Source organism: Melozone crissalis, unplaced genomic scaffold (genome assembly GCF_028551555.1).
Source record: "Melozone crissalis strain CALT ecotype California unplaced genomic scaffold, PUWL_Pcris_2 ptg000041l_1, whole genome shotgun sequence".
NCBI classification, from domain to species: Eukaryota; Metazoa; Chordata; class Aves; order Passeriformes; family Passerellidae; genus Melozone; species Melozone crissalis.
This window is the reverse complement of record NW_026535819.1, coordinates 2,635,065-2,651,623: the sequence shown is the minus strand read 5'-3', so window position 1 is coordinate 2,651,623 and position 16,559 is coordinate 2,635,065. Positions and strand designations below refer to the sequence as shown.

Sequence of the window (16,559 nt, the reverse complement as noted above, 5' to 3'; positions counted from 1 at the left end):
AAAAAACTTGTTTCTTCATTTATAACCCAGCAATTTCTGTCTCTCAGAGAGGTGCAAGGTTAGCTGAGGCAAAGCTGATAAAATCTAGAGGGAAAGTGCTGTGAAAGCTTCGTTGCACTGCACTGACTGAACTTCCCCGAGTGCGGTGGGGAGTTGGGATTTGAGCTTTTCCACGAGGGCTCTTCAGGCAGAGCTGGGGGCAGAGGGGCACTCGGTGCCAGTGTTGCTGTAATTTGGTGCCAAGACTTTATGGAGCACAAGGAATGATTGTGGAAGGCTCTCCTCTTGCAGTGTACTCTGTTTTCCATAAGCCACTCTAGATAGCAGTTTTCCAGGAAATTCAGCTGTGGCAGAGTTGTGGGTGCTGTGCCCAGGCTGTTACAGTGAGGCACTGGTGGGAAAGGTGAGCTGTGCTCTAAATGATGGCTGGCCTTTGCAAATGCTGCTGAAAGATGCCCTTGTCATTTATTTGTGGGGGAAATGCGTAAGCAGCAGCTGGCTTTGTCCTGTTTCAGGATTAAATTGATTTGTCACTGGAATAACACCTCCCCAGGCTAAACTGGTCAATTAACAGTGATTACCTCCAGCAAGGGCACAGCTGACACAGGTACTGCATCTTTTTTAGTGGAAAGCTAATTTAATGACAAGAAACACAGGCTGGAAGAATCTGAGCATCTCTGCCCTACTCCTAATGATGAGATGGAAAAACTCTCCATAAACTTAGAAAGCAGAACAAAGAGGGGAGTGGGAAGCTAACGGGAACATGTGTCATGCTGCCATGGCACCAGAGCCTGTGTGCTCTCCAGGCTTTTTTTAAAAAACACTGAGTGAGTTCTGAGTTCAGCTCCAGGGCTGAGGGAAGGGGAGAGGCAGGCTCAGGTCTTCTGGTGATGCTCAGCATCATCACAGTGGAATTATCAGCGTTATCACACAGCCCAGCTGCTTGCTGGGCTGCTCCTTTACTGCTGCCATGGCCACAGGCTGTCATTTGGGAATCAGGGGTGATGCTCCTTGCTCTGCCAGGACCTGATTCCCTTCCCCTTTCTTGTCATAATTATGCTGGAAGCTTGAGGACATCCAAAATTAGAGGCATCAATATAGCAATCACCCTTTTCAGCTGAAGAGACTTCTGTCTAAATGAAGGGTGAGTTCTTGCTGCCACCTGTTTACCTGGAGAAGATGTTAACAGCTGGAAAGACTTTCAAGAGCCTCTTTCTTCTAATTTTGTGGCTTGTTTTGTCCCCTGCAATCAGCTGCACACACCTATGGCTGTGGCTTTCATTCTTTTTAGCCTTTCTGACCACTGCACAAGGAAACTTTCTGGAGCCCAGCAGGTCCTTCAGTGGGACAGATTAGAAAACAAAACCAGAATTAATCTAAAATCACTGCTTATGTGTTGCTGCTGACTCACAATGCCACTACCATCTTTCTCCTCCCCCCTCACCCATTCTGGCTTCTGCTTTTTTTATTTATCTCTCTTTTTCTTTTCCTTCCCTTTCCTGTCTCAGGGTATAGCTGAGTAGTTTCCCCTTTTTCTCAACCCAGTTTTGTTCCTGGAGTTATCTTTTCTCTAGTCAGAGTACAGAGGGAGGCTGCATCCAAGACAGATTTTCTCAGAGCCAGGACACAGGAGGAGAATCAAGGAAGCTTTTGTGACTGCAGAGGTGAAGGTTGGTGATACAGAATGGCTGATATTAACAGGGAACAAAAGTTTATTTCACAGCTCTGTGGGTGTTAGATTTGGTGTCTGTGTGGTCAGACAGAACACAGGGATCTCACATGCTGGGAGGTGGAGAAGGAAGAGTGAGCTGCTCGTAAAGCAGAGGCAACAGCTCATGAGGACACTTCTGCATTCTCAGTGTTGACGTCCTTGGTTTCAGCACCACTGCCACACTGCTCCGAGAGCCTCAGGGGCTGCTTGGTTGGGTTTTTGGTGGTTTTTTCCAGACAAGACAACGCTGCTCACTGATCCCCTCACTGCTGACATGCTGGAAGAGGATAATGATGAGATCTGCTGGAATAACCTGGAGAACTTCCGTGTGAAGCTGATCTCGGTGATCGAGCCGTCGCGGATCACGCCGTACCTGCGGCAGTGCAAAGTGCTCAGCCCTGACGATGAGGAGCAGGTGCTCAACGACCCCAGCCTGGTCATGCGCAAGCGGAAGGCAGGTGGGGGCACTTCCAATCCTCCTGGGGAGTTTCCAGGCCATTGGTTTGGGATTGTCTGGGGAGTCAGGCACTGCTAGGGCTGCCCAGGGAGGTGCTGGTGTCACCCACCCTGGAGGTGTTTAAACAAAGCCTGGATGTGGCACTTGGTGCCATGGTCTGGTTGCCAAGGTGGTTCAGTCATAGACCTAATGATCCCAGAGTTCTTTTCCAGCTTAATTTATTCTGTGAGTGGATCCCAGGGACTTTGGTATGTGGAGGAAGTGAAGCTTTTTATTCTTATGTTAAAAACAGGTGAAGAGAGAAATAACTGAATAGAATGTCCTGTTGCCATGATTTCAGGTGTTCTCCTGGACATTCTTCAGCGAACAGGACACAAGGGCTTTGAGGCATTTATGGAGAGTCTTGAGCTTTATTATCCCCAGCTGTATAAGAAAATAACTGGCAAAGAGCCCAGCAGGGTTTTCTCCATGATTATAGGTAATGTTTGTGTTCCCAACAACAGCTTTTCCTTTGGTGCTGCTGAGCAGAGCCAGGAGCATTCCCTGCCTTGCTCCATTTGTCCTTTGGAAGGGTTCTGGGAAGAACGGCCCTGGTGTCATGGGCTGGACTGGGGAGGGGGAGGAGGAAGCAGGAGGATGAATTCTTCCCTCTGCCTGTTGTGTGGTGCAGGAAGGCACAGAGCAGAGAGGCACAGCGGGGATAATTTGCTCACACACCATCAGGGTTGGCTGCAGTGACGTGCAGGGGAAGCCGAGCTCTGTGTGTGCCTTGGCAGCAGCCAGGAGAGCAGAGAGTGACCCCTGTCCCCCACGCAGACACGGCTGGCGAGTCTGGCCTGAGCCAGGTGCTGATGAACGAGATCGTGAAGCTGCAGAGCGCGGTGCAGGAGGAGCGGCGCAAGGCGCAGGAGCTGGCGGGGTGGCTGCACTCCAAGGAGGACACGCTCAGGGAGATGTGGGTCAGGGACAGCCTGCTCCGCAAGCACCAGGAGCGCGCCCAGAGGATGAAGGAGGAGAGGGACAGCCTGAGCAAGGAGCTGCGCAAGTGCAAGGACGAGAACTACAGCCTGGCCCTGAGCTACGCCAAGCAGAGCGAGGAGAAGAGCGCGGCCCTCATGAAGAACAGGGACCTGCTGCTAGAGGTCAGGCACAGCTCCTCCAGCTTCCCTCTCTTACCTGGGCTGAGCACCTCGACTTTGCCAAGGATGCTCCAGTCCAGCATGAAGCACTGAGCATCTTTTCTAGAATATATGTTTGTGATCCCCAGCTCAGCCTGTAGGCCTGAATTTTACAAGTTGTGCTGTGAATGATGACCAGTCTTGCCCTCACTCAAGGCTGCTCTCACAAAGGCAGCACAGGAACATGTACCTGTTAGCACACAGGACTCTGGCCCCAGGGCACAAAACTTTGAGGAAAACAGCTGGGGAGAAACTTGCCCTGTGTTTGGCTGGGGAACAGAGAACTGGTTTTGCAGGCCAGAGCTCTCTCCTTGCTCCTGCTGAGCTCCGAACCTTCTTGTAGATCGATCAGCTGAAGCACAGCCTCATGAAGGCTGAGGATGACTGCAAGCTGGAGAGGAAGCACACCATGAAGCTGAAACACGCCATAGAGCAGCGCCCCAGCCACGAGGTGGTGTGGGAGATCCAGCAGGAGAAGGAGCTGCTCTTGGCCAAGAACCAAGAGCTGGAAAACACTCTCCAGGTTGGTGGAGTATGGACTCAAGGGATTATTTGTAGCAGCCAGGGCAGCAATGCTGCCGTGAAGATTGTGGGGATCAGCTGTTGCCCAAGAGCCCTGAGGGGAGAGAACTGATATAGAGTTAGATGGAGGCCCTGTCTCACTTCTGCCTTTGTCCTGCAGGTTGCCAGGGAGCAGAACTTGGAGAAGAGCCTCTCCAAGGAAACTCTGGAGAATGAGTGCAGCCAGACCGTGGAAGAGCGCCGGGAGCTGGTGAACACCATTTACAGCCTGCGCAAGGAGCTGCGCCGGGCCAAGGTGCTCCAGGACAAAGTAGGTGCTGCTGTTCCCGTCCCTGCTGGGGCTCTGGGTCACACAGGACAGGCAGGTGAAGCACCTGCCGTGTCCTGCCTGTGGAGCAGAGCAGCTGCTCAGGAGCGATCCCTGCTGCTCCTGCTGTACTACCTGTATTTCAGCCCTCCGTGTGGGGCAGCTGACAGCTCAGACACCCCACGGAGCTCTGGCCAGAGCAATCTGTGGCACAGAGCAGGAGTGGGGACAGTCTGGCTCAGGCTCTCCCCACAGGCAGGTGCTTTTGACCTTGTCTCAGCAGTTTGCAGAGGAGAAAGAGGTGCTGGAGCTACAGTGCACATCTCTGAGGAAGGACTCCCAGATGTACAAAAAGCGGATTGAGGCTGTCCTGCAGCAGATGGAGGAAGTGGCTTCGGAGAGAGACCAGGTGATAAACTATCCCTCACTGCTTTTCACTGCTTGTTGGGCAGACAGTGCCAGGCTGTGTGTGCTGTTGTGTGACTGCCCCATGTCCCCCTGCACAGGCTCTCCTGACCCGGGAGCAGTTCCACATGCAGTACTGCAAGAACCTGGTGGAGAGAGACGCCTACCGCAAGCAGATCCGCGAGCTGGGCGAGAGATGTGACGAGATGCAGCTGCAGCTCTTCCAGAAGGAGAGCCAGCTCCTGGCCACGGAGGCCAAGCTGAAAAGGCTGCAGCTGGAGCTGCCCACTCTGGTATAGCTCTCCTGCCCTGGATGGATTGGGAAGCTGAGGATGGGGTCAGGCTGTGGCTGTTCCCAGGCCTTGTGCCTGAGCAGCTCCAGCTCATCGGGCAGTGAACACTTCCCTGAGCCACCACCAAAATTAATTAAAACCATTGCCATGCAAATACTGAGCTTAGAAAATGAAAGATGTGATGGTGTCTATCACCCCACCCTGTTTTCAGGCATGGAAAAGCTGGGCAGATGCAAGCTCAGGCCTGTGTTTGTGTTTGGAGCATTTCCAAAGGTGGTGAGGGGTTCCTCATCCACCACACAGTGACTCTATTTAGAGACTGGGTGTGAGCCATTTGGATGAAATGGGGAGCTAAGTTTTCTGGAACTAAATGAGATACATTTTAATTAATATGGCATCGTGTGTACTTTCTTGAGTGGCCAGACAGGAATGTAGGAGTTCTGTGTTTCGTGGAGCTCTAAATCTCCTCCTTGCTCATGAGGAATGATCAATCTACACTGGTTTTGTTTCAGACCTCTGACCTGGATGACTCCTCCTCCAGAGATTCCCAGGAAGTGAGTAGGGGTCCTTGTTTACCTTTCCCTTTCCTCTGGGATGGTTTCATATTCCTCACCTGTGCTCAGCTCCCCAAGTATCAGCAGTTTTCAATAGCTCAGGCTCATTTCAGTCCATAGGCAGCAAGACAGTGACAGAACCTCCCTGTGCCCTGAAGTTTTAAGTCTAGGACACAGTTATGGCATTAGTCAGCAAGATTTGTTGAGTCTAAGCAAATCAAGGGAATTTAATTCTTTTTAATTGCTTTTAATTGTCTCTCTTGTGTGAGAACAGGCAAAAATAAGTCTTACCCTGGAGCCACCTGTAGTAAAGAGTTTCACTTAGTTCATAACTTCAGTGAGGGAGGGATTGTCACATTGTCTGGAGGCCAAAAGTATAAATGAGGTCAAAGGAAGCTGGATCTATTAATGGAAGAGAAATCCATGAGCAAATCTGTAACTCCTGTCTCAGTGTGCTGTTTGCTGGCAGCAACAGGGAGAGAGAGGCTGGTTCTAGCCTGTCCTGGGTTCTATATTCCTTTATCTAGGGACAGTTCTGATGTTCTTGCTCTGTTTTCTGCCCCACAGCTTGTTCTTCACACTAACCTGGATGAAGATACACAGACAGCTAAAAGTAAGGGGAAAACACTGAGTAGAGCTCTGGAGAGGGTGGTCCATTCTGTTTTGCCCTCCTGGAAGATGTAAATGATCTTTTCATTCATTGAGATGGGAGAATTTTCACTAAAACTAAACAGCACTGATCCAAAAAGGCATTTTTTATTATTCTACCTTGCTCAGTCCAAAAATATCTATTGTAACACCTGGTCACTACAGGAGTTTCACCAAAATAGGGTATGGTGTGAAGTGCCATGATATTCACAACTTGGGGAGCGGGGACAAATGATGGATAAATAATGATTAACACACTTCTCACAGTGGCCTCAGAGGAGCTGCTTGGCAAAGGTTTGTTTTGCTCCTGCTGAAGCTGGAAGTGGAAAGCTCTGTCTCTGAGTTTTGTGGGGAACTCCACCATCCTGGGGAAGATTCAGGGCTCAGTTAAAATGAGAAGTGACTTGTGATTGATGACAGGATGGAGTTCTGAGTGCTTTGGGCTTGGTTTCAGTTCTGCTGGGGACTCTGTGCAGTTACATCACAGCTCTTCAGTTGGAAGAACTGCTGGGGGGAGAAGTTACTTTGCAATGGCAACTCTGACTAAAGCTGTGATTTAATTTTTTTTTTTTTAATCTTTCAGAAGATTGCCTGGAAGTACAAAACCAGGAACTCAGCCCTCAACAGAGCCATCTGCCCCCAAAATCACCAAGTGTAAGAGAATCTTTGTGGGCTCTTCTTTACTATGACTGGGGTTTGTGATCTTTAATATTCTCCTTAATGATGGATTTACCAGCTTGGAGAAGCATGTCAGCAGCTCCTGCTTTTCCAAACTCTGAGCACTTAGTGCAGATCCACCCTCCAAAAAGGGTGAGCTCTGAACAGCAAAACATTTACAGTGGACATTTCTCCATCTGTGTATAAAAACTTTTTCTAATTACTTTCTGCCCTTCATCTCTGGGTGGGGATGTTTTCCAGTGTAATTACTGCAGAATTACTGTTGCTGCAGAAAACAGGCTCCCAGAATTACTGATGTTGAGGGAATAAATGTAGTAAAACTGTGTGAAACAGCAGCATTACCACCCTGCACACACAGTAGGGAACCTATTGGTACTTGACTCAGCAGATGCAGGAAGTAACCTAACTTGGTGTTAACACTGATCTGATCAAGAATAAATTTGTATGGGTTTTTTTGGTTTTTTTTTTTTTTCCCATTTCAAGGAGTGTGGCTTGGCCAACGAGGAACTGGCAGAAAAGGAGAGGAGGAGGATGAAGGACTGCTTTGAGCGTTACCGAAGGTCTGGGCTGCAGTAAGCAGGGCTGACCTGGAAATATCCATGATTTGTATTTGTATATCCATGTATTTGTATTTTTATATCCATGTTTTTGTATTTCTCCTTTCCTGCCCCCAAGCTTGATCCATGAAGGGCATAAAATGGGACACAAAGGGGAGTGATACATAGTAACAGCATGAAATGCTGCTTGTTTGCAGAAAACACCTTCTGAAAGCTGTATGTCTGGTGTTGTTTGCAGAAAAAGAGCAATGAGAAGGGCGCCCAAAGACCGGCACCATGAGGCGGATTGGGAGAACACCTCTGGCAGTGACAACACCGACACCGAGGGCTCCTGAGAGAGGGACAGCACCAAAATCCCTTGGAAAGAGACACCAGGGACACCAAAGGCTCCTCAGGAGTCAATCTCTGAGGGAAACACCAGTTTCTGCAGGCTGTTTGTGCCTCTCAATTTCACTCACAACGGACTGATTCCAAAATTTATCCAAACACCCATTTATGAAAAGCGCTACAGTGACACTATTGTATGGCTCTGACGGCCTCTCGGTCAATAAACAGGTTTAAATGCCTACGTATGACACAGGGCCGGGCTGAGCTGGTTAATTACGGGTTAATTAATGAAGGGCATTGCCCGACACCGCCATGGCGGCATTGCCCGCACCCAACATGGCCGCCGCTGCCTCAGGGCGCGCCGAGGGCGCATGCGCGGTGCCATGCAGTGCGCGCTGAGGGCGCTGCTCCGGGAGCCGCCGCCATGGCGGCCCCGCCGCCCCCCGCCCGGCCTGAGGGGCCCGGCCCGCTCCGCCCCGAGGCTTCTCTGCGGGCCTGTCCGCCCGCTCTGCACCGGCCAGGGACAGCGCTGGGGCCCGGCCCGCCCGCTCTGCACCGGCCAGGGACAGCGCTGGAGCCTGGCCCGCCCGCTCTGCACCGGCCAGGGACAGCGCTGGGGCCCGGCCCGCCCGCTCTGCACCGCCCCGGGGCCGCCGCCATCCACGCACTATCGCCTAGTGTACACCTGCAAGGTGGGCGTGGGTGTTCTGAGGGCACCGTCTCTGGGGTTCATGGTGTAGCTGTTTTCTTAGTTTTAAACTTGCAAAGACTAATTCAGAGTGGAAGAGCCCTCTGAAGATTTCAAGTCCATGCTCATTGTGCTCGGGGTCTTGTGAGTGTCTCTGAGGGTGGAGAGCCCACAGCCTCTGTGGATCCTCCTCATTAGGGAGCCACAGAGAGCAGTGAAACCTCTCTCAGCCTTTGTGTCCCTGGCTGAACTCACGACATCCTAACATGATGGAGCCGACTTGGGATAGTTAGAGATGAGGGAGGGAAGACTCTTTTAATGTCAAAACTATTTTTGTCTTAAAAGCCCCAGGAGCTGCAGTTACCGTGCTCGTAAAACCCATTTTGTTTTTCAGGTGTGCCAGACCCGTTCAGCCAAATCCATCTCTAAGGCTGCCTACCACCAAGGAGTGGTGATCGTGACCTGTCCTGGATGTGGGAACCACCACATCATCGCCGACAACCTGGGCTGGTTCTCTGACCTGGAGGGAAAGAGGTGAGTGTGCCACCAGCATCCTCCTCACACGCTGCCACCAGCATCCTCTTCACACCCTGCTCCCACCTGCAGCTTCCTGAAATGATGCCTTGTTTTGGTGATTTTTTTTCCCATGTGGCTCATACTAAAAACAAAGTTTCATCCAGTTCATTAAAACACACAGACTCTGTTTTCAGTCATTATAATTTGACTGTTGCTGTCTAGGATCCAAATAAATTGGTGTGAAGCTGCAGTAGAAACTTCACAAGGATCCTTAGTGGTGCCAGCGGGTGATTTGCTGTTCCCCCCAGGCTTTATCACTTCACTGCTGCCTTTCCTTGGATGTTTCAAGTGTGTAGATTGGTCTGTGGAATTCCAGTGATTTCTAAATTCCCAAGATAACTTTAAAAGCTTCTGTTTAGCTGTAATTGCTAAATCATTGATCCTAGTGGATGAGAGCAGTCCCAGAAGGTTTGGGTGGTTTTCTGTGGTTAATTTTGGGTGGCTTTCCCGGTGATGTGATTCCCTGCATGGTGTCAGTGCCGAGGGCAGAGTGCAGTGTGCCTTTGCCGTGGTGTCACTGCTGGTTCTCAACTCCCTGTGCAGGAATATCGAGGAGATCCTGGCAGCCAGAGGGGAGCAGGTGAGACGTGTGGCTGGGGAGGAGGCGCTGGAGCTGCTGCTGGAGAGCCCTGCAGAGCCCCAGGGGCAGCTGGCACAGGGGGACAGCGAGGAAACCCCCCCAGATCCTGGCAGCAAGGGACACGCCTGACACGAGGGACTGTGGCCTGAGGGACAGATGTGACACGTGAGATTGTGGCCTGTTGGACAGAGCTGCCACGTGGGATTTGGGACATTCTGCTTGGGCTCTTCACCTTCGTTCCCTGATTTCAGCTGTTTCTAAAATAAACTCAGGTGTTGGGTTTTCTCTCTTGTGTGTCTTTGCCTTGCGTAGTTTCACCTTTGATGTCTTTAGAGGTGTGTTGGTGTCCTTCCTAATACTTGTTTTGCTGATTTCAGGTGATTTTCAGTACCCCACCAATGTCCCTTGCCTGGCTTTGTTCCCTGCTCAGAAATTCTCTGTGTGTGTTTGACCTAGCGAGGTGCAGCTGGAGCTGGAGGTTTTTAGGGATGCTCAGCTGTGGCAAATCAGGAGAGGGGGCAATTGATACCACCTGAGGAGATGGGTCCCAGACTTCTAAAGCCAAAATAACCCTGCAGGAGGGTCAGACCACCTGCTCTTAATGCAGCCAAACACTGCTTTTATCTGTTCTTTTGACCTCTTCCAGAGTTTTTTTTTCTGTGTCACTCATGTCAGGACTGAAAGTTTTGTATTTTGATCCCACTCGAGCTCCAGCACGGGGGTTTTACCTCTCCTTGTTGGTGAGGGGGAGTGTGGGTGTGAAGGCAAAATTACTAGTGGTGGAGAGAAGAGGACCCAGAAAGTTGTCTTGGCAGATATTGAGGGGCTTATTAGTGCTCTGCAGTAGGTTAAGATTAGTTAGAAATTTAAAAAGAAATAAATGACAGATGTGGGAGTTTGTCAGCGTGCAGCTCTGGGGTAGTGGTGGATCAGGCACTGAGATGATGATGCTGTGCTTTGTTAGGGTTTGTTCCCTCTGCTCAGTTCCCACCTGCTTTCTTAGGGTTTTGAGCTTGCAATCAAAAACTAATTCAGTTTGGAAGAGCCTTCTGGAGGATTCCAGTCCAGTCTGCTTGTCAGAGGAGGATATTCAAGATCTTGAATCACAACCTCTGTGGATCCCCCTCATCACTGAGGCACAGAAAGCAGTAAAACCTCTCTCACCTTTGTGTCTTGGGCTGAGCAAGCCCAGTTCTCTCAGCCAGGCATCCCCAGCTGCTTGTGGTGCTTCATCAGCCACAGATTCAGTGAGGGCATTGCAGGCATTCATAAATTTCCTTCATCTGGAGTGTTCATAACAATTTTATTTGTGTGGCATTGTAAGTGTTGGGTCAGAGCACCAGGAAAGTTGTCATGTCCTGTGGGAGTGTCAGTGCAGAGTGATGAAACAGGGGCAGGAACTTCATCAGGCAGCTCATGTGTGCTCAGCTCTGTGAGCTGCAGCTCTCCCTGACACAGCTGCTGCAGTGACCCAGGACTGACAAACAGGAATTTGCATTCAGAGCACTGCTGTGTTCTCCCCCTGAGCTGGGCTGCTGGCACCTATTAGCACTGCTGGAAAAGTGTTTGTTTTATTACCTTTAATCTGAAAATCAGCATTCTGCTTCCATGGTGCTGATGCCTTTGATGGGGTAGAACAGAGCAGCTGTTACAGGATCTGTGTTGCCTTGGAAACAACTCATTTACAATCTGGCTTTTTAATACTGTTTTCCTTACCTTTCTTACCTGTTACTAGGTCCCAGGAAGGTGGTGCAAATTTTTGCTATGTTTTAGTAAAAAATGTAGCGAAATCTGTGTTGGCTGCTCCTAGATTTTAGTGTTTCCTTGTGCCAGTGCCTTTTTGTCACCTGGTGCTCTTTGGGGCAGGACAGAGACAGAAGCCCTCTGAGCATGGTGGGTGGCAGTTCTTGCTGCTTCTCTGAACATTCAGGTTAACATCAGGGGAGGGAATTTACACATAATACAAAAAGATTTGCTGCTAAGAGATTGCAGCTAAAAACCAGAATTTTTTGCTCCCTTTTGAAGATGTTTTTTCTGAAAAATGTTGTGTCATAGGGCAGTGGGTTTGCTCTGGCAGGGGGACACAGGTAAGCACATGGGCTTGCTGTAGCCAAAGCAGGGAGTGAGGAGAAGCAGCTTTTCTCCTCAGTGCTTTTCTCCATCAGCCCTGTCCTGCGAGTCCCTCTGGTGCTTGTGTACAGCTGGGTAGCAGAGGGCAGGATCTCGTGTTTCTGCTGCATTTTTAGGGTTTTTCATGAAGAGGACGTGCCCTGCTCCAGCAGCTCACGCTGCACAGCTGCAGCAGCGCCCAGGGCCGGCAGTCCCGCGGCTCTCCAGCGGATGTCAGCATCAGAGAGCTCTTCCCGATGCGGGACCGAGCCTGGCAGGTGGGAGAGAGGAGGATTCACACAGCAGGAGCTCAGAACGAGCCTGTGCTGCTCAGGATGGACAGACAGGAGGTGACACCATCACTGTCCCAGGGATCACCTCCTCCTGGCAGCCTGAGCCTCTGCACACCTGAGGGCACAGTTCTGGCCCCAGGTCACACTCGGAGCTGCTGGACCCAGGCACCCTGAGGTGTGAGAACACCTGATGGGAACAAGCTGGTGGCTCTTTATTAAATCTTTGGTCAGGGCTGGCAGTGGCCAGCACACATGAGCCAGGCACGGGAAGCCCAGCTGTGACTTGGCTTTATCCTCACAGGGCCCAGGATCCAAACTGCTGCTCCCAGGCTGCCTTCCAGCCTGCTGTGCTGGAATGGGCTGGTGCTGCTGCTTTGTGTCTACTCCAGGGCTGTGCCCCCACTCCCTGCCCCTGTCCCTGTCCCTGGGGGACAGCCCAGCCTTGGGCCAGGCGCCGGGGCGGCACCCAGACCGGGCAGGGCCTGAAAGGAGCAGCTCAGCCTCTCCTCAGCCTTTTCCAGTGGCCTTTTCTCTGCCATGCGGGGCTGCTCTGTCTGCCCTGTCGTCCTGGAAACTTCTGGGCAGGGAATTCTCAGGGCTTTGTGCCTTCCCTCCACAGCCACTCCATGCTGGCAGAGCTGGGATGGTGGTGGCTGCCATCAGCCCCATGTGCTCACAGAGTAAAGTGATGTGGAGGTGGGTGCACAACACTTTCCTAAGCACAATCTGGTGTCTGTTACCACAGACCCCCCCAATTCACCCCCACCCTTATTCCAAAGGGCCAGGATTAGCCCTGCTCTGAGCCAGGAAATAATGGAAATGAGTATTTGCACTGAAGCTTAGACACAAATATTTATTAAGCACAATTCCCCCCACCCCTTCCCCTTGAGCTGTATTCATTTCTAATATATTAATCCATTTGGCAGATTATTTTTTAGAAAAAAAACAAGTACCTGTGGGTTGGAAATTCCCCATTAAAATGACATTAGCAAATGCACATGTAAAAAATAAATAAGCTCATACATTCAAGTATATGGCAAATAATACCTCAATAATACCTCTGAAAGCTTAATGGTCAGGTTCCAGTTCACCACCTGGCTGAGAGCTGCACAGGCCTGAGCCTGCAGCTGGTCAGGTCATCATCATCATCAATGTTTTTCTCTTTTACAAATGCCAGCCTGGCTGGTAGGTAGGGATGGGCAGCTCCTCCTCTCCCCTCTCCAGAGCTCTGCCAGCCCCAGGAAGGAGGCCCAGCAGCAGGTGAGTGCTCCCAGGTAGCAGGTAAATGCAGCTACCACTCCACATGGTCAGTGCAGGCAGGGTAAATGCCCCATGAGCAGCATCACTGGTCTAAAAATACCTCCCTGCTGGCTGGGAATGTTTCCATCAAATGCATTTCCAGTCCAAAGTGCTGATTTGGTCTCTGCAGGAGCGGCGCTGCTTCGGCTCAACGCTGGAGCTGCTCAAGTCCAGCACAGTCTCTGGTCAAGCACAGGAAAAACACTGCAGCTCCTCAAGTCAGGGCCCTGCTCCCCTCCTCCAGCTTTTCCAGCTGGTCCAAAAAGGAAAAATGACAGCAAGTGTGAGTTCCCAGCCAGCCCCCCAGGGTGGGGCTCTCCTGAGGCTCCAGGGGCTGCAGACAGGTGGGCAGAACCAGAGAGCCTCATTGAGAGCAGCTCAGTGCTGGTTTGGGGAGAAACAAGAGGAGGGAAGGGCCATTGGCCTGAGCTGCTGTTGGACACAGAAAAAAGGAGGGATGAGCCATGGGCAGAAAGCTTTGCTGGCTGTTGAAGCAGGGCCCTGTTACACACAGGTTCTGTCTTGGGTGCCCTCACATCAGCTCAGTGGCACCAGGAGCTCTCCCTGATTGCTGTGGGCTGAACACTTGGGCAGAGACCTCTTTCCTCCTTCCCTCTGCCCAGGAACAGCCCCTGCCATGGGGCTGCAGAGGGCTCCAGAGGTAACAAATCCCACTAAAGCTTACAGTCAGAGAGGCTTTTCCCCTGCTCAGGAGGTCCTGCAGGGCTGCAGCTGGAAGCGGAGAATGTCCAGGGCTCTCCAGAGAGTCCTCAGCAAACTTAAAATACACTCAGGTGTGTGGGACCATGATGCAGCTGGGGTGGAAAAGGTTTAAAGGACTTGGGCTCTTTTTCTCCTGTAGAAGGAACAAAGCTGAACAAGATGTTCCAGAGAAGGATCCAGAACCATTTGTGTCAGGGAAGACAGGATGACTTCAAAATGGAAAAGGTGTTCTTCCCTTTCCCTGTTTAAATAAAAGTGTTGTGGAAATAAAAGAAATCAAGGATGGAGTTAGCTACCCCGTGGGCTCCTCCAAGTTCCTGGGGTTTTAGGTGATCAGCAAAGGGCTGCTAAAGTCTTCCAGGTGCTGTGCCCAGAGTTACAGTGGCTGAGTGTCCTAAAAAAACTCCCTTATTTAAAAACTGTCCCCATCCATTGGGCTCTCCCATAGGAGCACGATGGAGGTGCAAGACTGGGAGCACAGGAGCACTCGGGCTTCAAACCACCTACTCTGTTCTTCCTTTTTAAAAAACAAAACAAAGCTGAAACAACCCCCCCCAGACCAAAGCCCAGTTCTTAGCTGGAACCAGGCCTCTGCTGCTCCTCCTCGGCCTCCTCCTGGGCTGAGGCCAAATCCACACGCTGCTCGTCCATGCGCTTGGCCTGCACGCGCTGGATGAGGCTGAAGAAGTCTTCATCAGGCATGGTGGGGCCCCGGGGGATGGAGTCTGGGGGGGCACAGCGCTGGTCATCGATCCGGGAGGACTGCAGGGACACAGGGGCTCAGCGTTAGCACAGGGCGGGGAGGAGGGGCCGGAGCAGGGGTGTCAGCTCCCCAGCCCTGTGCCCGTACCTGACACTTCATGAGCATGTTGAAGAACTCGTCCCCGGGCTCCTGGGCGTCCCCCTCCACGCGCAGGTGGCCCAGGTTGTTGTGGGTGATCCTCAGGCCGGGCAGGTTGCCCACGTTGGCACGTTGGTCATCCAGGCGCCTGCTCTGCGAGCTGGCAATGAGGTCGAAGAACTCCTCTGTCTGTGGGGATGCCATCAGGGTGGACTGTGCTGGGGGAGAGGAGCACAGGGCAGGGTCACCGCTCTGCCTGCCCTGCAGAGCCCAAATCCCCTCCCCAGACTCCTCTCCAACCCACACAGACCCAGCAGGCAGCAGCGGGGGAATCAGGTGCCTTGATAAAGCAGAACCTCACACACCCACCTTGCACGGCTGGGTCCCCTGGAGGCCACCAAAGTGCCACCTCAGCCCAGGAGATCCAGTGCCCCCAGGATGACCCACAGCCTGCATGTGATCCCTGCACTGCCACTTCCACCTGGACCAAGAGGCACAAGCAGAGCTGGCAATGGCAGGTGAGCACAGAGTTCCTGGTGGCCCCTGTGGCTGTGACAGGCACCCACACAGTCCCAACAGCTGGGATTAATAGCAAACAGGCCATCAGCAAAGCCCAGGCCTGGCTGAGCCTCTCACCTGGCAGCACCTTCCCAGACCCCCCAGAAATCTGAGCTCTTTGCCCAAGGAGAGGCACTGCCGAGGTGAGTCTGGCTGTCACGGGCTGCAGGACCTGGTCAGCACCAGCAAAACACTAAAACACTCCTGAGCTCTGCTGCTTCTCATCCCACGGAGCAGAGCCTGGGCTGTGCTGGTGCTGGGGGTCCCAGTCCATTCATCTATCCACCACTGACCCTTTGGAAAGAGCCTGTTGGCTCCTGCAGCTGCTGGGTAGGGAGAGGCTCCCAAACAACAAACCAGCAAGGCAAAACTCAGAAAAAACTCAGAAATCCAGCCCAAGAGGGGTTACACTCCCTGAGCACAAAGCACTGGAGCAGAGCTCTGAGCCTCCCGACACAAGTCCTTAGAACCCCAGCTCATGGAGCTGCAGAAACACAAGAAAATCTCAGTGCTGACGCAGGGATGAGTTTCCTCCCCTTCAGCTCACAAAGAATCCTCAAAAATAACACGTCCAAAAGGCTCAGAGCCCAAAAGAGCCGAACAGAATGTGGGGCCGCTCGTGCATTCTTTATAAAGCTCCACATTTTCAACCCCATCTCCTAAATTACACAGCTGTTACAGCCAAATACACTTGTGTGTCAGAAATGCATCTCTTGACAAAACAATGCTCATTTCCACCTTATTTTTAGACAATAAATACCCTCTCTCCTCAGAGCCAACCTGTCTTCCTACCACAGCCTGACCTCTGCTTCAGCCCCTGCCCTGGCACTCGCTGCTTGTGCTGCAGTGTCAGGGGGCTCCTCTCCTATTTGCACTTCATATGCATTTGGCAACTGATGATGAACAAATCCATCAGGTTAAATAACTGGTTTGAGCCCTCTGTGCTGGTGATTAAGCATGTGAGGGTGATCTGTGCATTTTAGAGCTTGGGTTAAACAAAGGTCCTGAACACTGAAAAAGCCACGGAACCCAAGTGCAAACACAGCCCTGCCTTTCCTGCCCTATTTGTCAGGCGCCTTCCTCAATTTATCCCTGTCCCTCCTAGGGCTGTTTGCCTGAGCAGTTCCCACTGTTTATCCATCCTCCTGGCTCCTCTGTCCTCACACAGCACCTATCACCGCCGTATCCAAGAACAGTACAAAATCCAGAAGTTTTTCCTCCATGGCAACGCTATTACAAAAACTGGCAATGTTTT

At 51.6% G+C, this 16,559-nt stretch overlaps 3 protein-coding genes across 6 annotated transcripts in view; 2 read left to right on the top strand and 1 right to left on the bottom strand.

Moving 5' to 3' along the window:
- The first annotated feature begins 1,985 nt into the window (after nucleotides 1–1,985).
- Nucleotides 1,986–7,720, top strand: CARD9 (caspase recruitment domain family member 9). Of its 2 annotated transcripts, none has more exons than XM_054284454.1 (12): nucleotides 1,986–2,169; nucleotides 2,509–2,646; nucleotides 2,985–3,310; nucleotides 3,690–3,869; nucleotides 4,029–4,178; nucleotides 4,459–4,584; nucleotides 4,682–4,873; nucleotides 5,386–5,427; nucleotides 5,995–6,040; nucleotides 6,659–6,729; nucleotides 7,237–7,313; nucleotides 7,549–7,720. In XM_054284454.1, the coding sequence occupies exons 1-12, from the start codon at nucleotides 1,986–1,988 to the stop codon at nucleotides 7,643–7,645; spliced, it is 1,629 nt and encodes a 542-aa protein (XP_054140429.1). In that variant the 3' UTR covers nucleotides 7,646–7,720. The 2 variants fall into 2 exon arrangements, with proteins under 2 accessions (XP_054140429.1, XP_054140428.1); XM_054284453.1 differs by having other exon boundaries at nucleotides 7,237–7,325.
- A 288-nt stretch (nucleotides 7,721–8,008) lies between these two features.
- Nucleotides 8,009–9,766, top strand: DNLZ (DNL-type zinc finger). Its single transcript, XM_054284462.1, has 4 exons — nucleotides 8,009–8,329; nucleotides 8,720–8,859; nucleotides 9,445–9,639; nucleotides 9,673–9,766. Exons 1-3 carry the CDS (start codon nucleotides 8,009–8,011, stop codon nucleotides 9,608–9,610), a joined length of 627 nt encoding a protein of 208 aa, XP_054140437.1. The 3' UTR covers nucleotides 9,611–9,639; nucleotides 9,673–9,766.
- Nucleotides 9,767–12,717: 2,951 nt separating this feature from the next.
- The window catches only part of GPSM1 (G protein signaling modulator 1), a 68,122-nt gene continuing 64,280 nt past the window's right edge, over nucleotides 12,718–16,559 (bottom strand). For all 3 annotated transcript variants that reach the window (XM_054284442.1, XM_054284443.1, XM_054284444.1), the window contains 2 exons: nucleotides 14,756–14,964; nucleotides 12,718–14,667 (listed from right to left, as the gene is read on the bottom strand). In XM_054284442.1, coding sequence (XP_054140417.1) covers nucleotides 14,479–14,667; nucleotides 14,756–14,964 — 398 coding nt within the window. In that variant the 3' untranslated portion in view covers nucleotides 12,718–14,478. The remainder of the gene's footprint in view (nucleotides 14,668–14,755; nucleotides 14,965–16,559) is intronic.